The 22455-nt window shown below is 49.5% G+C and overlaps 1 protein-coding gene across 1 annotated transcript in view; it reads right to left on the bottom strand.

Annotated features, from left to right (window-relative positions):
- LOC134343814 (diacylglycerol kinase theta-like) overlaps positions 1-22455 on the bottom strand; it is a 231988-nt gene that overhangs the window by 172910 nt on the left and 36623 nt on the right. Inside the window, exon 2 of the mRNA XM_063042563.1 lies at positions 21702-21781. Coding sequence (XP_062898633.1) covers positions 21702-21781 — 80 coding nt within the window. The remainder of the gene's footprint in view (positions 1-21701; positions 21782-22455) is intronic.

The following is a 22455-nucleotide window of genomic DNA, read 5'->3' as shown; positions in this document are numbered from 1 at the left end:
GTGGGAACTATAAGGTTGGTAGCAGTGGATGGGAGATCCCCTGAGCGGATAAAGTCGGTGATGGTGTGGAAGACAATGGCCTGGTGCTCCTTAGTGGGGTCACGATCGAGGGGTAAATAAGAGGAGGTATCCGCGAGTTGTCGCTGTGCCTCGACAAGGTAGAGGTCAGTATGCCAGACTACAACAGCACCTCCCTTATCGGCGGGTTTAATAATAAGGTTAGGATTAGTGCGGAGGGAGTGGAGAGCAGAGCGTTCCGAAGGAGTGAGGTTGGAATGGGGACAAGGTGCAGTGAAGTCGAGACGGTTGATGTCCCATCGGCAATTAGCGATAAAGAGATCCAGAGCAGGCAGAAGACCAGAGCGGGGTGTCCATGAAGAAGAGGAGGGTTGAAGACGGGAGAAGGGGTCATCGGTGGGGGTGGAAGAGTCCTTGCCGAAGAAGTAGGCTCGGAGACGGAGACGGCAGAAGAAAAGTTCCGCATCATGGTGAACACGGAACTCGCTGAGGTGTGGGCGAAGGGGGACAAAGGTGAGGCCCTTACTGAGAACAGAGCGTTCTGCCTCCGACAGTTGAAGGTCGGAGGGGATGGTAAAGACCCGGCATGGATGTGAGCTGGGATCAGAGCGGGGGGGGGAGGCTGGGGGTGTCAATGGAGAGGGGAGGGTTGGGGTGAGAGGAAGATGGAGCCACTGAGGGCCCAGGAGTTGACGGTGGGATCTGAGGAAGACGGGGCTGCGGAGTGGTGGTGGGGAAAGGGGAGACGGGAGTCACAACAGCAGCACATATAGACCCGGCCTGGAGTTCAAGGCTGGAGTCGCAGTTGGTGGTTGCACAATCGCTGTGAAGGTGACCATGGTCGTTGCTGGAGTCCGGGTTTTGAATACGCCCTGAGGTGTTGAAGCCAGCGAGATCAATGGCATTTAAATTCACTACTGCGAAGCCTCTTCCGGTGATGCCTACACCGAAGAAGTTTAGATCCTCTCTTCGAGGGGAGTTCAGTGAAACCATCTCTCACTGCTCCCCATCTGTAATTTCTTCGGCTCTTCAACTTTTCGACCACACTTTGACTCAGACTCGCTATCACAGCCATATATCCTTTCTTGGAACGTGCCTCCGTCGCCAACTTACTCCAGTTGGCTTTAGGATTCGTTTCCAAGCCTCTCAATTTGGACCTTCTGAGGATCCCAGGTACTCACATTTTATTGACTCTGCCTCTCGCCGCTTCTCCCGTCAAGCTCTGAAGGCAACTCTCTCCGCCATGAGGAGGTACTTGGTGTCCCTATCCCAGACCCTTCCACACCTTCGGGACACTTTCTTCGCCGTCTGTAATGGTCCTACCCGTTATTTCATCCTCCGTCGGATTCACGCCTGCAATCGCCGTTTTTTTGACTTTGTCATGTTCGGCAAAGATCGCAAGATCCTACATCTACGGACTCCACAGCCTGCCGGCCCCAACGCTAGCAGGCATGAATTTCAGATTGCGGTCCCTGCCATTGATCTCGGCGGCTCCAACACCTCAGGGCATATTCAAAACCCGGACTCCAGCAACGACCATGGACACCGTCACAGTGATTGTGCAACCACCAACTGCGTCTCCAGCCTTGAACTCCAGGCCGGGTCTTTATGTGCTGCTGTTGTGACTCCCGTCTCCCCTTCCCCCACCACCACTCCGCAGCCCCGTCTTCCTCAGATCCCACCGTCAACTCCTGGGCCCTCAGAGGCTCCATCTTCCTCTCACCCCAACCCTCCCCTCTCCATTGACACCCCCAGCCTCCCCTCTCCCCCCTCTGATCCCAGCTCTCATCCGTGCCGGGTCTTTACCATCCCCTCCGACCTTCAACTGTCGGAGGCAGAACGCTCTGTTCTCAGTAAGGGCCTCACCTTTGTCCCCCTTCGCCCACACCTCAGCGAGTTCCGTGTTCGCAAGGATGCGGAACTTTTCTTCCACCGTCTCCATCTCCGAGCCTACTTCTTCAGCAAGGACTCTTCCACCCCCACCGATGACCCCTTCTCCCGTCTTCAACCCTCCTCTTCTTCATGGACACCCCGCTCTGGTCTTCTGCCTGCTCTGGATCTCTTTATCGCTAATTGCCGACGGGACATCAACCGTCTCGACTTCACCGCACCTTGTCCCCATTCCAACCTCACTCCTTCGGAACGCTCTGCTCTCCACTCCCTCCGCACTAATCCTAACCTTATTATTAAACCCGCCGATAAGGGGGTTGCTGTTGTAGTCTGGCATACTGACCTCTACTTTGCCGAGGCACAGCGACAACTCGCAGATACTTCCTCTTATTTACCCCTCGATCGTGACCCCACTAAGGAGCACCAGGCCATTGTCTCCCACACCATCACCGACTTTATCCGCTCAGGGGATCTCCCATCCACTGCTACCAACCTTATAGTTCCCACACCCCGCACTTCCTGTTTCTACCTCCTACCCAAGATCCACAAACCTGCCTGTCCAGGTAGACCCATTGTCTCAGCTTGCTCCTGCCCCACCGAACTCATTTCTGCATACCTCGACACTGTTTTATCATCCCTTGTTCAATCCCTTCCGACCTATGTTCGTGACACTTCTCACGCTCTTAAACTTTTCGATGATTTTAAGTTCCCTGGCCCCCACCGCTTTATTTTCACCATGGATGTCCAGTCCTTATATACTTCCATCCCCCATCAGGAAGGTCTCAAAGCTCTACGCTTCTTTTTGGATTCCAGACCTAATCAGTTCCCCTCTACCACCACCCTGCTCCGTCTAGCGGAATTAGTCCTCACTCTTAATAATTTCTCCTTTGGCTCCTCCCACTTCCTCCAAACTAAAGGTGTAGCTATGGGCACCCGTATGGGTCCTAGCTATGCCTGCCTTTTTGTTGGGTTTGTGGAACAATCTATGTTCCGTGCCTATTCTGGTATCTGTCCCCCACTTTTCCTTCGCTACATCGACGACTGCATTGGCGCTGCTTCCTGCACGCATGCAGAACTCGTTGACTTTATTAACTTTGCCTCCAACTTTCACCCTGCCCTCAAGTTTACCTGGTCCATTTCCGACATCTCCCTCCCCTTTCTAGATCTTTCTGTCTCTGTCTCTGGAGACAGCTTATCCACTGATGTCTACTATAAGCCTACTGACTCTCACAGCTATCTGGACTATTCCTCTTCTCACCCTGTCTCTTGCAAAAACGCCATCCCCTTCTCGCAATTCCTCCATCTCCGCCGCATCTGCTCTCAGGATGAGGCTTTTCATTCTAGGACGAGGGAGATGTCTTCCTTTTTTAAAGAAAGGGGCTTCCCTTCCTCCACTATCAACTCTGCTCTTAAACGCATCTCCCCCATTTCACGTACATCTGCTCTCACTCCATCCTCCCGCCACCCCACCGGGAATAGGGTTCCCCTGGTCCTCACCTACCACCCCACCAGCCTCCGGGTCCAACACATTATTCTCCGTAACTTCCGCCACCTCCAACAGGATCCCACCACTAAGCACATCTTTCCCTCCCCCGCTCTCTCTGCATTCCGCAGGGATCGCACCCTACACAACTCCCTTGTCCATTCGTCCCCCCCATCCCTCCCCACTGATCTCCCTCCTGGCACTTATCTGTGTAAGCCGAACAAGTGCTACACATGCCCTTACACTTCCTCCCTTACCACCATTCAGGGCCCCAAACAGTCCTTCCAGGTGAGGCAACACTTCACCTGTGAGTCGACTGGGGTGATATACTGCGTCCAGTGCTCCCGATGGGGCCTTTTATATATTGGCGAGACCCGACGCAGACTGGGAGACCGCTTTGCTGAACATCTACGCTCTGTCCGCCAGAGAAAGCAGGATCTCCCAGTGGCCACACATTTTAATTCCACATCCCATTCCCATTCTGACATGTCTATCCACGGCCTCCTCTACTGTAAAGATGAAGCCACACTCAGGTTGGAGGAACAACACCTTATATTCCGTCTGGGTAGCCTCCAACCTGATGGCATGAACATCGACTTCTCTAACTTCCGCTAAGGCCCCACCTCCCCCTCATACCCCATCTGTTACTTATTTTTATGCACACATTCTTTCTCTCACTCTCCTTTTTCTCCCTCTGTCCCTCTGAATATACCTCTTGCCCATCCTCTGGGTCCCCCCCCTTGTCTTTCTTCCCGGACCTCCTGTCCCATGATCCTCTCGTATCCCTTTTGCCAATCACCTGTCCAGCTCTTGGCTCTATCCCTCCCCCTCCTGTCTTCTCCTATCATTTTGGATCTCCCCCTCCCCCTCCAACTTTCAAATCCCTTACTCACTCTTCCTTCAGTTAGTCCTGACGAAGGGTCTCGGCCTGAAACGTCGACTGCACCTCTTTCTATAGATGCTGCTTGGCCTGCTGCGCTCACCAGCAACTTTGATGTGTGTTGCTATTCCTTTTACCAAAATGCTTTATCATACATTTCCCAACACTGGATTCCATCTGCCACTTTTCTGCCCATTCGTCCAATTTGTCTAAGTCCTGCTGCAATCGCATTGCTTCCTCAGCACTACCTACCCCTCCACCTATCTCCATATCATCGGCAAACTTTGACACAAAACCATCAATTCCATTATCTAAATCACTGACAAAGTGTGAAAAGTAGCGGTTCCAATACTGACCCCTGAGAAACACCACTAGTCACTGGCAGCCAACCAGAAAAGGACCATTTTATTCCTACTTGCAGCCTCCTGCCTGTCAACCATTCCTCTATCCATGCCAATATCTCTCCTGTAACACCACAGGATTTTAACTTGCTCATGTGTGGCACCTTTTCAAACGCCTTCTGAAATTCCAAGTAAATGACATCCACTGCCTCTCCCTTGTCCACCCTGCTTGTTACTTCGTCAAAGATCTCTAACAGGTTTGTCAGACAAGATTTCCCTTTACAGAAACCATGCTGACTTTGACTTATTTTATCATTAGTCTCCAAGTACCCCGAAACCTCATTGTTCAGAAAGAGGTGACATAGAGTCAGGGAATGTCGTATCTTTGCAGGTGGAGTTAAGAAACTGCAAGAGTAAAAGAACCATTATGAGAAACATATATAGGCCTCCAAATAGTAGCCAAGATGTGGAGTCAAAATTGCAAAGGGAGCTGGAAAAGGCATGTAATAAGAGTAATGCCACAATTGTAATGGGGGCCTTCAATAGGCAAGGGAATTGGGAAAATCAGGTTGGTGTCGTTTCGCTCTGCCTCCTCCTGTCTTCTCAACTCCTCCACCACGAGCCGTCTCTTCTGCACTGGTGTTGCCTTATGCCACTGAGGAGCTTTTGGCACAAGCCCGAGACTGGCTCTCCCATGTTCAAAAGTAGGCACTGCCCGAGTAATACCAGTGAAGCCTATGCAAGAGTAAGGAAAAGAGTCTTCGAAGACCATGACATACTAAGTCTTGGGTCTATAGATCAGTCATCCTTCCAATATTACTGTATGAAGCTGAATCATGGACCACCTACAGTAGACACGTGAAAGCACTGGAACAATACCACTACAGATCCTTAAGTAAGACTTTGAGGATCATCTGAAAGGACAGACACACTAACACCAGTGTACTCGAGGAGGCCAACATGATCAGCATCTCCACCACGATAACGCAACACCAACTTGGATGGAAAGGTCATGTCATTGAGGTGCCAAACTCGTATCTCCTCAAACAGATCCTTTACCTGCAGCTGCAAAGGCCAGTGAGCCACTAATGAACAAAGGAAACACTTCAAAGACGACATCAAAATCAGCCTGAAGGAATTGAACATTACAACTAAAAACTGGGGCATTGCACTCAATTAGATGCACCTGGAGGAAATCTGTTCAAGAGTGAGCTGTGCTTCATGAACGTGATCTCCATTGTGCCACAGAGAACAAACGGCAGCTGTGAAAGGAGAGAACGAACAAGCAAAAACCCAACCACTAACCACACAGCCACCACTTATCTGTGCCCACACTGCACCAGAATATGTCAATCCCGGATCAGCCTCCTGAGTAACCATCAATAAACCACCCCTCAGGAGAACATGCTACTTGACTCCAGTGATCACACTATCTGTATCCACTACCTTTGTCGGCTTCTCCATTGAAGGGCGTTGATGATTTCCTACCAGGTTGTGATGCGACCAGTCAATATACTCTTAATCGCACATCTATAGAAGTTTGTCAAAGCTTTAGATGACATGCTGAAGCTTCACAAGTTTCTAAGACAGTAGAAACACTGCTGTGCTTTCTTTGCAACAACATTTACGTGCTGGAGCCAGGACAGAGCCTCTGAAATGATAATGCTGAGGATTTTAAAGTTGCTGACCCTCTCCACCCCTGGTCCCCTGATGACAACTATCTCATAGACCTCCAGATCCTCCTGCCATAGTCAATAATCATCTCCTTGGTCTTGCTAACACTGAGTGAGAGGTTGTGGTGGCACCACTCAGCCAGATTTTCAATCTCCCTCACAGTGAGTACAGGGAGTTAGGGAAGAGAGTGAAGAGCAGGACCTCCAAAGTAGTAATATCTGGGAGAAAGACACTGATGGGAGTTCTATACAGGCCTCCGAACAGTGGCCAGAGTGTGCGATACAAATCACAATGGGAGACAGAACAATGTTATGATCGTTATGGGGGATTTCAGTATGCAGGTAGATTGGGGATTCAGGCTGGTGCTGGATCCCACAAGATGATTTTTCAGAGCAGTTTGTGGTTGAGCCCACAAGGGGAAAGGCAATTCTGGGTTGGGTGATATACAATGAACCAGATTTGATTAGGGAGCTTAAGGTAAGGAACGCTTAGGAACGTTTATGGTTTACTCTGCAGTCTGTGAGGGAGAAGCTGAAGTCAGATGTATCAGTATTACAGTGGAGTAAAGGGAATTACAGAAGCATGAAAGAGGAGCTGGTGAAAGTTGATCGGAAGGAGACACTAGCAAGGATGATGGCAGAACAACAATGGCTGGAGTTTCTGAGGGAGATTTGGAGGCGCAGGATTGATTCATCCCAAAGTCCTAAAAACGAAGAAGCATTCTAAAGGGAAGATGAGGCAACCGTGCTGACAAGGGAAGTCAAGGACAGCATAAAAGCAAAAGAGAGAGCATTTAATAAAGCAACAATCAGTGGGAAATTAGAGGACTGGGAAGCTTTTAAAAACCAATAGAAGGCAACCAAGTAGCAGGGTTTTCTTAAGGCAAAAATCTTGTCTGACAAATCTGTTAGAATTCTTTGAGGAAATAACAGACAGGATAAACAAAGGAGAGTCAGTGGATGTTGTTTACTTGGATTTTCAGAGTAGGAATAAAGGGAACCTACTCTGGTTGGCTGCCAGTGACTAGTGGTGTTCCACAGGGGTTGGTATTAGGACTGCTTCGTTTGACATTATATGTCTACAGTTTGGATAACAGAATTTATTTTCTTTATAGCCATGTTTGCAGGCAATACAAAGATAGATGGAATGGAAAGTAGTGTTGAGGAAGCAGGGAAGCTACAGAAGGATTTAGACTTATTGGGAGAATGAGCAAAGAAGTGGAAGATGGAACATAGTGTAGCGAAGAGTTATGATCATGTATTTTGGAAAAAGGAATAAACATAGAACATAGAATAGTACAGCACAGTACAGGCCCTTCGGCCCACAATGTTGTGCCGACCCTCAAACCCTGCCTCCCATATAAGCCCCCACCTTAGATTCCTCCATATACCTGTCTAGTAGTCTCTTAAACTTAACTAGTGTATCTGCCTCCACCACTGACTCAGGCAGTGCATTCCACACACCAACCACTCTCTGAGTAAAAAACCTTCTCTAATATCCCCCTTGAACTTCCCACCCCTTACCTTAAAGCCATGTCCTCTTGTAGTGAGCAGTGGTGCCCTGGGGAAGAGGCACTGGCTATCCATTCTATCTATTCCTCTTATTATCTTGTATACCTCTATCATGTCTCCTCTCATCCTCCTTCTCTCCAGAGAGTAAAGCCCTAGCTCCCTTAATCTCTGATCATAATGCGTACTTTCTAAACCAGGCAGCATCCTGGTAAATCTCCTCTGTACCCTTTCCAATGCTTCCACATCCTTCCTATAGTGAGGTGACCAGAATTGGACACAATATTCCAAGTGTGGCCTAACCAGAGTTTTATAGAGCTGCATCGTTACATTGCGACTCTTAAACTCTATCCTTCCACTTATGAAAGCTAACACCCCTTTAGCTTTCTTAACTACCCTATCCACCTGTGAGGCAACTTTCAGGGATCTGTGGACATGTTCCCCCAGATCCCTCTGCTCCTCCACACTACCAAGTATCCTGCCATTTATTTTGTACTCTGCCTTGGATTTTGTCCTTCCAAAGTGTACCACCTCACACTTCTCCAGGTTGAACTCCATCTGCCACTTCTCAGCCCACTTCTGCATCCTATCAATGTCTCTCTGCAATCTTTGACAATCCTCTACACTATCTACAACACCACCAACCTTTGTGTCGTCTGCAAACTTGCCAACCCACCCTACTACCCCCACATCCAGGTCGTTAATAAAAATCACGAAAAGTAGAGGCCCCAGAACAGATCCTTGTGGGACACCACTAGTCACAATCCTCCAATCTGAATGTACTCCCTCCACCACCACCCTCTGCCTTCTGCAGGCAAGCCAATTCTGAATCCACCTGGCCAAACTTCCCTGGATCCCATGCCTTCTAACTTTCTGAATAAGCCTACCGTGTGGAACCTTGTCAAACGCCTTACTAAAATCCATATAGATCACATCCACTGCACTACCCTCATCTATATGCCTCGTCACCTCCTCAAAGAACTCTATCAAGCTTGTTAGACACAACCTGCCCTTCACAAAGCCATGCTGACTGTCCCTGATCAGACCATGATTCTCTAAATGCCTATAGATCCTATCTCTAAGAATCTTTTCCAACAGCTTTCCCACCACAGACGTAAGGCTCACTGGTCTATAATTACCCGGACTATCCCTACTACCATTTTTGAACAAGGGGACAACATTCGCCTCCCTCCAATCCTCCGGTACCATTCCCGTGGACAACGAGGACATAAAGATCCTAGCCAGAGGCTCAGCAATCTCATCTCTCGCCTCGTGGAGCAGCCTGGGGAATATTCCGTCAGGCCCCGGGGACTTATCTGTCCTAATGTATTTTAACAACTCCAACATCTCCTCTCCCTTAATATCAGCATGCTCCAGAACATCAACCTCACTCATATTGTCCTCACCATCATCAAGTTCCCTCTCATTGGTGAATACCAAAGAGAAGTATTCATTGAGGACCTCGCTCACTTCCACAGCCTCCAGGCACATCATCCCACCTTTATCTCTAATCAGTCCTACCTTCACTCCTGTCATCCTTTTTTTCTTCACATAATTGAAGAATGCCTTGGGGTTTTCCTTTACCCTACTCGCCAAAGCCTTCTCATGCCCCCTTCTTGCTCTTCTCAGCCCCTTCTTAAGCTCCTTTCTTGCTTCCCTATATTCCTCAATAGACCCATCTGATCCTTGCTTCCTAAACCTCATGTATGCTGCCTTCTTCCTCCTGACTAGATTTTCCACCTCACTTGTCACCCATGGTTCCTTCACCCTACCATTCTTTATCTTCCTCACCAGGACAAATTTATCCCTTACATCCCGCAAGAGATCTCTGAACATCGACCACATGTCCATAGTACATTTCCCTGCAAAAACATCATCCCAGTTCACACCCGCAAGTTCTAGCCTTATAGCCTCATAATTTGCCTTTCCCCAATTAAAAATTTTCCTGTCCTCTTTGATTCTATCCTTTTCCATGATAATTATAAAGGCCAGGGAGCGGTGGTCATTCTCCCCCAGATGCTGACTCACTGAGAGATCTATGACCTGACCTGGTTCATTACCTATAAAGGCATAGACTATTTTCTAAATGAAGAGAAAATTCAAAATTCAGAGGTGCAAAGGGACATGGGAGCAATTTTGGACCACATACCTAAGAAAAGATGTGCTGGTATTGAAGAGAGACCAGAGGAGATTACCGAAAATGATTCTGGGAATAAAAGAGTTAATGTGTGATGAGTGTTTGATGGCACTGGGCCTGTACTGACTGGGGTTTAGAAGAATGACAGGCCATCTCATCCAGCAAGAAGCTACCCAGTGACCAACAGCGACATCCTGCAGACAGCTCACAAAACTACTAGATACCGTTATTTTAAAATACTTCTCCTAAAACGCATACTACTGCAGCCTGTAATTTTCATTTTAAGGGTGCATTTTTGAACTGACTAAATGATCTGGAAATCTGGCATATTTGCAGTCTCCTGGGAGATTCAGTGAAGTCAAGAACAGAGTCGATCAAGGGCGACCATCGATCCCTCATGGATGAACATGAACCCGTGGTCAGTTCCATTACTCCACACCAATTAAACCATCGAGCAAGGTTAAAATCAATGAGGAAGAGAGTGGAAAATGAACAGGCATTCAGTGCCGTCTGCCTATTTTTGACCGGTCTCCCTCTTGCTGCTGACGGCAGAAGGTACAGGAGTCTTGAGTCCCATGCTGCAAAATCTGATCACCTCAGCAGCTCGTGGCTGGGGACTCTGCGGCTTGAATTTTAGTCCTCAGTGCTGAACTGGCCCTGTGGCTAGAGACTCACTTTCGGGGACTCTGCAGTTCACGTTCCATGTGTTTTTATTTATTCTTTTTCACTACGGGAGGAGAAGATGGCAGTGCGCCGCGCGCGCGCAGCCCTCCGGTGAAAATTATATCGTATCCGTTAAATAGGGGCCGTGGACAATTCTGATTTGATGGAGACAGACGTGAAAGCACCAGAGGAACATCTGGAGAAATTTCTGAAACGCCCGTTCACTGCTGTCGTTACTGCGCGATCGTGAATCTTTCGGAATCCCCGGCTTTGCCTGCTGTTGGCGACCGAGATTGAGGTCGAATCGCTCAGATAGAGATGGTGCTCGGTACTCAGTGTCGGAGAGCTGATCAGAGCTCGAAGTTTTCGGACGACTCAGAGTTGGACTGTGGTCGGGCATGGCAGGGAGAGTTTCCTTCCTTCTCCTGTCTGCGTGAGATGTGGGACATTCGAGAGACTTTGAACTTTTTACTGTGCTCATGGACTGTTCTTCATCAAGTTATGGTATTGTTGCACTGTTGTAACTATATGTTATAATTATGTGGTTTTGTTACTTTTTTCAGTCTTGGTCTGTCCTGTGTTTTGTGATATCACACTGGAGGAAATATTGTGTCATTTCTTAATGCATGCATTATTAAATGACAATAAAAGAGGACTGCGTGTCTTCATAATCTAACTATTTGCATAATTTGATTGAGGTGCTTCAGTGCAGAACTGACTCTGGGCACTGTGGCCTGCAGCCATCAACACAACTCTGAACTAACTCACTCAGTGGCTGCGGGTCCTGACCATTCTGGGGACTCTACTCCTTGATGTTTAATATTCTGTGTGTTACTTGCTTGCTTTTTGCTGTTTGCACGATTTGTTTTTTTTTGCACATTAGGTGTTTGACGGCCTTTGTTGAGTGAGGTTTTTCTCTAAATGGGTTCTATGGTGCTTCTCTGTTTCGTGACTGTCTGCAGGAAGATGAATCACAGGGTTGCATTCTCTATACGTACTTTAATACTTAACACTTCTAAAGCAAAAGAGATGATCATTGACTTCTGGAGATCAAAGGACAGAGTACACACCCCACTCCATGTACATGGAGAGGTAGTGAAAAGTGTGGAAAATCTAAAGTTCCTTTGAGTTATGTTGTCAAAACAGCTGACATGGACCACCAACACCTCGCTGCTTGTAAAAAAGGCACAACAAAGACTCTTCTTCCTCAGAAAGCTGAAACAGGCCAAACTCCCACAAAAGCTGTTGCTTTACTTCTCCAGAAACACAATTGAAACCACCCTGACCAACAGCGCCACAGTGTGGTATGCCAACTCCACAGCCGCTGAGCGACAAGACCTGCATCGCGTCGTGAAGGCAGCCCAGTGAATTGTCAGGATGGAGCTCCCAGGACTGGACACCATCTATTCCAGCAGACTCAGGAGGAAAGCAATCAGCATAACCAGAGACAACACACACCCCGGCCACTCCCTGTTTGACCCGCTGCCGTCCAGCAAAAGGTTCAGGACACTAAAAGCCAGATCAAATAGACTGAGGAACAGCTTCTATCCCAGAGCTGCAGCCTCCATCACACCACTCCCACAGGACAATGACTGAAACTGTCAGCACACACATCCACACACAGGGACTCAAATACTTGCACTAACGGCACTTTGTGCATTACTGTGATATTCTGGTGCTGCTGCAAATTATTTTCTGTTACTTATCTATTTAATACTGTTTTTCTATTACTGTCTTGTTTTTATCTACCGCTTTATTTAATTGCCTGAGAGGAAGCCAAACAGAGTTTCATTGTACCTATGTATAATGACAATAAAGATCATTCAATTCAATTCAATATAAATGTACTTTGAACTTTGAAACCTGTTAAATATTGAAAGGCCTAGATAAAGTGGATGTGCAAACTGAATCTGTGTTTCCATGGCCTTTTCCACAGCTTCGTGATGGTAAATATACTGCCAACCACAGTAAATGGGAAATACATTCATATTACAAAATATAACTGCAACACTTATGCATTTGGTAGGAGAGGTCGTTAGAATGCCTGCAAGAACACAGGCAACATGAGATTCAATCTAGTTTTTCAGCTGCCATTCTCCTGTGCTGATATCACTATGACGACCTTTAGATTAGATTAGATTATGAGGACACGCAGTCCTGTTTTATTGTCATTTAGTAATGCATGCATTAAGAAATGATATAATATTCCTCCGGTGTGATATCACAAAACACAGGACAAACCAAGACTGAAAAACTGACAAAAACCGCATAATTATAACATATAGTTACAACAGTGCAACAATACCAAAACTTGATGAAGAACAGGCCATGGCACAGTAAAAAAGTTCAAAGTTTCTCTAAAGTCCCACATCTCACGCAGACGGGAGAAGAACGAAAACTCTCCCTGCTATGCCCGACCACAGTCCGACTCTGAGTCGTCCGAAAACTTCGAGCTCTGATCAGCTCTCCGACACTGAGTACCGAGTACCATCTCTATCCGAACGCTTCCACCTCAGCCTCGGTCGCCAGCAGCAGGCAAAGCAGGGGATTTTGGGGCCTTCCCTCCATAAGATTCTCGATCGCACAGTAACAGCGGCAGCGAACCGGGCATTTCAGAAATTTCTCCAGATGTTCCTCTGTGCTTTCACGTCTGTCTCCATCAGATCAGAATTGTCCATGATCCCTATTTAACAAATACGATATCATTTCACCAGAGAGCTGCGCGCGCTGCCTCACGCTGCCATCTTCTCCTCCCGCCTAAAGAAGAAACCTAAGAAGATTTTTCTTAAGAGTTACAACTCAGCCAATAAAACTCACACCATACACATTTTGAACAAACAGCTGAGCAGATTACACAAACAGAAAGAACTTCACAAGCTAAGAGAAATCTTTGCTAACATTCATTTTGAGAGGACTAGAATATAAAAGCAAGGATATAATGTTGATGCTGAATATTGTGAACAGTCTTGGGCCCCTTATCTAAGAAAAGATATGCTGGCAGAGGAGGCTTAGGAAAATGATTCTGGAATGAAAATGTTAATGTATGAGGAGCATTTGGGCCTGTGAGTGAGCGAGTGAGGCCTCTGTCAGTCAGGGTCGACCATAGACGGGTGGTACCCCAGCTGTATTGATAGCAAGCCTGGGAAGTACAATATGGAGAGCAAGCCATTACCCATGTAGCACGCTCCCCTCTCCTCACAGCTGATGAACCCCAAGGAATGGCAGAGACCAATACAGTTAGGTACCAGCAGCGTCGCAGAGGACTTGCCTTAGGGACACCGGTTCCGGATTTTTCCCTCGGGGTTTACTCCCTAAGCCTTTCCCATGAGTGGGTGTAGCCACAAGACACTGGAAGCTTGTGATCAGAGTTTTCCTTCTGATCAAGATGGTGCCAGTGAACAACGATTCCTCAGGCAACAGCTTCCAGATCGTCAATAATTTCAGCTTTTTTACGTCTTCTACTCACTGTTCTTATCTTTTTTTTTTGAAACTGTTGGAGCCTGTGATTTACAGTCTATAGTTGGATTGATTCTGCCGTCCCTGAGAAAACTCCAGGAGAGAAATGCAAGCACGAGCTACCGTGAGGTGAAGCTCAGAGACAAGACGAAGGGCTATGATAGACTACATTTCTCATCGATTGAAGCCCCTCGGAGGGGCCGCTGGCTCCAGTCACTTCCCTCGGAGGGGCCGCTGGCTCCAGTCGCTTCCCTCGGAGGGGCCGCTGGCTCCAGTCGCTTCCCTCGGAGGGGCCGCTGGCTCCAGTCGCTTCCCTCGGAGGGGCCCTGGCTCCAGTCGCTTCCCTCGGAGGGGCCGCTGGCTCCAGTCGCTTCCCTCGGAGGGGCCGCTGGCTCCAGTCGCTTCCCTCGGAGGGGCCGCTGGCTCCAGTCGCTTCCCTCGGAGGGGCCGCTGGCTCCAGTCGCTTCCCTCCGAGGGGCCGCTGGCTCCAGTCGCTTCCCTCGGAGGGGCCGCTGGCTCCAGTCGCTTCCCTCGGAGGGGCCGCTGGCTCCAGTCGCTTCCCTCGGAGGGGCCGCTGGCTCCAGTCGCTTCCCTCCGAGGGGCCGCTGGCTCCAGTCGCTTCCCTCGGAGGGGCCCTGGCTCCAGTCGCTTCCCTCCGAGGGGCCGCTGGCTCCAGTCGCTTCCCTCGGAGGGGCCGCTGGCTCCAGTCGCTTCCCTCGGAGGGGCCGCTGGCTCCAGTCGCTTCCCTCGGAGGGGCCGCTGGCTCCAGTCGCTTCCCTCGGAGGGGCCGCTGGCTCCAGTCGCTTCCCTCGGAGGGGCCGCTGGCTCCAGTCGCTTCCCTCGGAGGGGCCAGGCTCCAGTCGCTTCCCTCCGAGGGGCCGCTGGCTCCAGTCGCTTCCCTCGGAGGGGCCCTGGCTCCAGTCGCTTCCCTCCGAGGGGCCGCTGGCTCCAGTCGCTTCCCTCGGAGGGGCCGCTGGCTCCAGTCGCTTCCCTCGGAGGGGCCGCTGGCTCCAGTCGCTTCCCTCGGAGGGGCCGCTGGCTCCAGTCGCTTCCCTCGGAGGGGCCGCTGGCTCCAGTCGCTTCCCTCGGAGGGGCCGCTGGCTCCAGTCGCTTCCCTCGGAGGGGCCGCTGGCTCCAGTCGCTTCCCTCGGAGGGGCCGCTGGCTCCAGTCGCTTCCCTCGGAGGGGCCTGGCTCCAGTCGCTTCCCTCCGAGGGGCCCTGGCTCCAGTCGCTTCCCTCGGAGGGGCCCTGGCTCCAGTCGCTTCCCTCCGAGGGGCCGCTGGCTCCAGTCGCTTCCCTCGGAGGGGCCGCTGGCTCCAGTCGCTTCCCTCCGAGGGGCCGCTGGCTCCAGTCGCTTCCCTCGGAGGGGCCGCTGGCTCCAGTCGCTTCCCTCCGAGGGGCCGCTGGCTCCAGTCGCTTCCCTCCGAGGGGCCGCTGGCTCCAGTCGCTTCCCTCCGAGGGGCCGCTGGCTCCAGTCGCTTCCCGCCGAGGGGCCGCTGGCTCCAGTCGCTTCCCTCCGAGGGGCCGCTGGCTCCAGTCGCTTCCCTCCGAGGGGCCGCTGGCTCCAGTCGCTTCCCTCCGAGGGGCCGCTGGCTCCAGTCGCTTCCCTCGGAGGGGCCGCTGGCTCCAGTCGCTTCCCTCGGAGGGGCCAGGCTCCAGTCGCTTCCCTCGGAGGGGCCGCTGGCTCCAGTCGCTTCCCTCGGAGGGGCCCTGGCTCCAGTCGCTTCCCTCGGAGGGGCCGCTGGCTCCAGTCGCTTCCCTCGGAGGGGCCGCTGGCTCCAGTCGCTTCCCTCGGAGGGGCCCTGGCTCCAGTCGCTTCCCTCCGAGGGGCCCTGGCTCCAGTCGCTTCCCTCGGAGGGGACCTGGCTCTCGGTGATGTGATCAAAATTCTAAGATTTATAGATCGGACTGCAGTTCAAACTAACTGTAGCTCAGCTTGGAAGAGGCATTGGCTCTGGGTAAAGTGACATTAAGGCTCCTTTTTCTTCCTCATACAGTACCTAATATAGTAAATGGCCGCTGTGCATTCTTCATGCCAGTTGTTGGGAGTCCTGGGAGACCCAGAGTCTCCCACAGAACTACAGCTGCATGAAGTACATCCATCCACAGCTCCTTGAAGACCGTGTCAGGGATCTGGAGCAGCAGCTGAATGATCTTTAGCTTGCACAGGAGAGTGAGGAGGTAACTGATCAGAGTTACAGGGAAACACGAGGAATTCTGCAGATGCTGGAAATTCAAGCAACACACAAAGTTACTGGTGAACACAGCAGGCCAGGCAGCATCTCTAGGAAGAGGTACAGTCGACGTTTTGGGCCGAGACCTTTCGTCAGGACTAACTGAAAGAAGAGCTAGTGAGAGATTCTTTGATGAGTGTTACAGGGAAGTAGTCACCCCGAAGTTGCAGGAGGTGAAATAGCTGGGTGACCGTCAGGAGGAACAGAAATGCAAATAGCCAGTTAGCACAGAGCATCCCTGTGGCCATTCCCCTCAATAATAAGTATACCACTTTGGATACTGTTGTGGGGGATGACCTCCCAGGGGAATGGCACAGAGACCAGGTTTTACTGGCACATAGCATGGGTCCGTGATGCAGAAGGTAAGGAGGGAGAAGAAGGGAGTGGGAATGATAGGGGACTCAATAGTCAGGGGAACAGACAGGAAATTCGGTGGACATGAACCTGATAGTATGTTGCCTCCCAGGTGCCAAGGTCAGGGATGTCTCAGATCACGTCCACAACATTTTGGAGAGGGAGGGAAAGCAGTCAAATGTCTTGGCACACATCAAGAAACCTTCCTGAACACACCTAACAAACTCCACCCCATCTAAACCCCTTGCTCCAGGGAGATGCCAATCAATAATTGAAAAATTAAAATCTCCCATCACGACAACTCTGTTATTATTACACCTTTCCAGGATCTGTTTCCCTATCTACTCCTCGATATCCCTGTTAGTATTGGACAGCCAATAAAAAACACCCAGTAGAGTTATTGACCCCTTCCTCTTCCTAACTTCCACCCACAGAGACTCTGTAGACAATCCCTCCATGACATCCACCTTTTCTGCAGCCATGACACTATCTCTGATCAACAGTGCCACGCCCCCACCTCTTTTGCCTCCCTCCCTGTCCTTTCTGAAACATCTAAAACCCAGCCCTCTAGGTAACCATTCCTGTCCCTGAGCCATCCAAATCTCTGTAATGGCCACAACATCATAGCTCCAAGTGCTGATCCACGCTCTAAGCTCACCCGCTTTGTTCACAATGCTTCTTGCGTTAAAATAGACACATCTCAAACCATCAGTCTGAGCGTGTTCCTTCTCTATCACCTGCCTATCCTCCCTCACACACTGTCTCCAAGCTTTCTCTATTTGTGAGCCAACTGCCTCTTCCCCAGTCTCTTCAGTTCGGTTCCCACCCCCCCAGCAATTCGAGTTTAAAGTCTCCCCAGTAGCCTTAGCAAACCTCCCCGCCACGATATGGGTCCCCCTGGGATTCAAGTGCAACCCGTCGTTTTTTGTACATGTCACACCTGCTCCAAAAGAGGTCCCAATGATCCAGAAATCTGAATCCCTGCCCCCTGCTCCAATCCCTCAGCCACACATTTATCCTCCACCTCACTCTATTCCTATACTCACTGTCACGTGGCACTGGCAGTAATCCCGAGATTACTACCTTTGAGGTCCTGCTTCTCAGCTTCTTTCCTAACTCCCCGTACTCTATTTTCAGGATCTCCTCCTTTTTCCTACCTATGTCATTGGTACCAATATGCACCACGACCTCTGGCTGTTCTCCCTCCCACTCCAGGATATTGTGGACGCGATCTGAAACATCCCGGACCCTGGTACCTGGGAGGCAAACTACCATCCGAGTTTCTTTCCTGCATCCACAGAATCGCCTGTCTGACCCCCTAACTATCGAGTCCCCTATCACTACTGCCTTCCTCTTCCTTTCCCTACCCTTCTGAGCAACAGGGCCAGACTCTGTGCCAGAGGCATGGCCACTGTTGCTTCCCCCAGGTAGGCCGTCCCCCCAACAGTACTCAAACAGGAGTACTTATTGTCAAGGGGTACAGCCACAGGGGTACTCTCTAGTACCTGACTCTTCCCCTTCCCCCTCCTGACTGTGACCCACTTGCCTGTCTCCCATGGCCCCGGTGTGACCACCTGCCTATAACTCCTTTCCATCACCTCCTCGCTGTCCCTGACCAGACGAAGGTCATCGAGCTGCAACTCCAGTTCCCTAACGCTGTCCCTTAGGAGCTACAGTTCGACACACTGGGAGCAAATATGGCCATCCAGGAGGCTGGGAGACTGCGGGACTTCCTACATCAGACACTGAGCACAGAACACCGGCCTCACACACATACTTCCTTTCCACAATTAACACAGGTAAACCTACCTCGCCTCGTCCTATTACTGCCTAAGGCTGTTGAGCCAAAACCCATTCACTCTGCTACCCTCTCACTCCGCTGCTCGCTGGCTATGGCAGTCTTCTTTTTGAACTTATCCCACTCTCCTGGCTGACATCACATGCTCACGCAGTCTTGCCTCTCTTTACCCCGAGTAGTAAAATGCCTTCTCTCCGGAAATCCTTAGCCCTTCCACTCGCAGCCTTCTTGCTTCGAACCTTGAGAATTGTAAACAGTTTTGGGCTCCTCATCTAAGAAAAGATGTGCTGGCATTGGGGAGGGTCCAGAAGAGGTTCACAAGAATGATTCCGGGAATGAAAGGGTTATCAGACTGGCGGCAGGAGAAGATGGCGGCGCGACGCAGCGCACACAGCTCGCCGGTGAAATGATATCGTATCTGTTAAATAGGGTACCGTACACAATTCTGATTTGATGGATACAGACGTGAGAAGCAGAGGAACATCTGGAGAAATTTCTGAAATGCCCGGTTCGCTGCCGCTGCGACTGTGCGATCAAGAATCTCCGGAGGGAAGGCCCCAAAATCCCCGGCTTTGCCTGCTGCTGGTGACCGAGGTTGAGGTCGAAGCATTCAGATAGAGAAGGTGCTCGGTACTCGGTGTCAGAAGGCTGATCAGAGCTCGAAGTTTTCGGACGACTCAGAGTCGGACTGTGGTCGGGCATGGCAGGGAGAGTTTTCTTCCTTCTCCTGTCTGCGTGAGATGTGGGACTTTTGAGGGACTTTGAACTTTTTTACTGTGTCATGGCCTGTTCTTCATCAAGTTATGGTATTGCTGCACTGTTGTAACTATATGTTATAATTATGTGGTTTTTGTCAGTTTTTCAGTCTTGGTCTGTCCTGTGTTTCTGTGATATCACACTGGAGGAATATTGTATCATTTCTTAATGCATGCATTACTAAATGACAATAAAAGAGGACTGCGTGTCCTCATAATCTAATCTAATCTAATCATACGAGGAACGTTTGATGGCTCTGGGTCTGTACTCACTGGAATTCAGAAGGAAGGGAGGGATCTCATTGAAACCCTTTGAATGCTGAAAGGCCTAGACGGAGTAGATGTGGGAAGAATGTTTCCCATGTTGGAGGAGTCTGGGCCAAGAGGGCACAGCCTCAGGACAGAGAGGCATCCATTTACAACAGAGAGGCAGAGAACTTTCTTTAGCCAGACAGTGGTGAATTTGTTACCACAGGCAACTGTGGAGGCCAGGTCATTCGGTAAATTAAAGGGAGAGACTGATAGGTTCTTGATTGGACATAGCATTGAAGGTTACAGGGAGACAGCCAGAGAGGGGCTGAGAAGGGGAAAAAAGGATCAGCCATGATTGAATGGCGTGCCCCTATGTCCTATGGTCTTCTACTGGCCTCTTTCAGTTCTATTTTTCCCTTTTTTGGTGTGTGCCTGCGTGCCTGCGCGTGTGCGTGTGTGCATCCGTGGTGATGTCCTGTTCATGGCTTTTTACCAGGCGCGGAGCGAAAGAGAGAGACTGTGTGACACGCCACTCCTCACACAGACATTTTCCCAGTATTTTCCCCTTTATTTCACGAGGTCGAGTTGCGATCTCGACACTCAACCCAGCACGGATAGAAAGCACACTCGGGAGTGGACCCGACAGGTTTCGAACCCGGGAACCTCCGCTCCCGGGTCCGGCCCTGATGTCATTGCACCACCAGCCGGCCCAGTTCCATCTTTTCTTGTGCTCGCGCTCATGCTTTCTTCTTGCAGATTGGCAGGCTGGGAGTTTCGGTGATGTTAGTTTTGTGTGAAGGAGGGATTGGGGGTGCTTGGAATTTCCCAGTTTTTGTTTCCTTTTTTTTCCTGCAGGGGGGATTGATGTCTTTCTTTCAACTACTTATATAGTTTTCTGTATACTACAGCTATCTGCAGAAGATGAACCTCAGAGTTACATTCTGCATACATACTTAACTTTTTTTCTTTCTGCTGGATGAGCTGCCGACTGCAGTTGACAAGCCCCGTCTGCCCAAAGCGACTGGTTTTAAGGCACCAGTAACCAGCCTTTGCCCCTTCCCCTGACAGTAGAAATGGTTCCGCTGAGCCACACGTGAAGGCCAGGAGCTGAACTTGGTTGTCAGAGGCTGTTTGAGGCACACACAATTGGGAGCATTTAATAGATAATGGGAGCTTTTCCCCACCACCACCCCTGGCTATAACGACCTTAAAGAATCTAGGCCTGTATTCATTGGAATTCAGAAGAATGTGGAGAATCCTTTTGAAACATCAAATATTGAAAGGTCATTATAGAGTGGATGTGAAGAAGATATTTCCTATAGCAGGTGAGTCTAGGACCAGAGGGCACAACCTCAAAATAGGGAGACCTCCATTCATAACAGAGATGAGGAAGAATTTCTTTAGTCAGAGGGTGGTGAATCAGTGGAATTCATTGCCTCAGGTAGCTACAGAGGCTAAGCCATTTGGTATATTTAAAGCAGGGATTGATAGGTTCTTGATTAATCAGTGCGGTAAAGGTTACAGGGAGAATAGGGTTAAGAGAGATAATAACCAGCCATAATGGAAAGACAGAGTAGACAATGGGCTGAATGGCCTAATTCTGCACTTATGTTTTACAGTCTTCGTTTTATGGTTTTATGTTTTATGGTTGCTAAAAGTGAATTTAATCTGCTTCTCCTAGCCATAAACATTTACACTGCATTGCATTCCAATCATTAAAAATGGAATTCCTACTCTCTTCAGTTTAATCCACGTGATCTGTACATGTATATTTTGTGGCTACACAATTAAAATATTCAGAAACAGAAACCAGATGAATTAAATGTAAAGAACACCCACGTTTCTTTTAAATAATGTATTGGGAAACACTCTGTCTATAATGTATTTAAAATTTAAACCCTACAGTGTACAATCATTTCCGAAACACTGATCTACCACCTCACAAGCATAGAACTCATCAGAATGAAACTTCATTCTCAATTCAGCGACTGCCTCACTCCAGCAAGGAATCCCAACATGCCAGAACTGAGACACGAGGATACCTGCAGACGCTGGAAATCCAAGCAGCGAACTGAACCCGTGGACTCGAGGGAGCTGGGTGTCGAATTCCTTGTCTGAGAGGCGTTCATGTGGGATCTGGATGAAAATTCTGTAATCTCGACATTGAAGGACAGTGGACTGAATGACCCCACCTGTGCTGTACATTTCTCAATGAATGGTGAGCCTCTGTTGCTTCGCTATGCCACTAGCTTGCTTACCTTTACCAGGTCCGGTGCCAAACACGAACAAAGAGTCTTCACGTTCTTCAGGCACTTCTCGTGGCACATGAAATTACAAACTGTGAAAGAAGAAACAAAGATCAAATGTGGGTAACTTGCTCTGTGAATGAAACGTGCATAAAGTACTGCATACTCTAGTAATCATGGGCATAACTTATTTTCTGGTTCTCATCATGTTAGGGGATCTGCCCTGGGACCACCATGAACGGTAAATGCCACCACTAAGAAAGCACAGCAGCTGGTCAGCTTGCTTAGAAGTTTGAGTAGATCCAGCATGTTATCTAAAACTCTGACAAGCTTCTATAGATGTACCGTAGAGTATTCTGACTACGTCACAACCTGGTATGGAAACACCGATGCCCAAGTATGGAGAAGTCTACAGAAAATGGTAGATACAGCTTAGTCCAGCACAGGAGAAGCCCTCCCCAGTGCCGAGCACTTTTACACGGAGCGCCGGGAGAAAGCAGCATCCAGCATCAAAGAGCTCCAGCAGCCAGGGCATGCCTCTCCTCACTGCTGCCTTCAGGAAGGAGGTACAGGAGCCTCAGGTCCCACACCACCAGGTTCAGCAACAGTTATTCCTCCTCAACCATCAGGCTCCTGAACCAGCATGGGCAACTTCACTCACTCAACACTAAACTGACTGCACAACCTACAGACTCACTTTCAATACTGTACAACTCATGCTCTCAGTATTATTTATTTACTTAATTGCAGAGTTCAGACTTCTTTT

Source organism: Mobula hypostoma, chromosome 3 (genome assembly GCF_963921235.1).
Source record: "Mobula hypostoma chromosome 3, sMobHyp1.1, whole genome shotgun sequence".
Lineage (NCBI taxonomy): Eukaryota > Metazoa > Chordata > Chondrichthyes > Myliobatiformes > Myliobatidae > Mobula > Mobula hypostoma.
The sequence above is the reverse complement of the archived record's forward strand: the minus strand, read 5'-3'. Positions and strand labels throughout refer to the sequence as shown.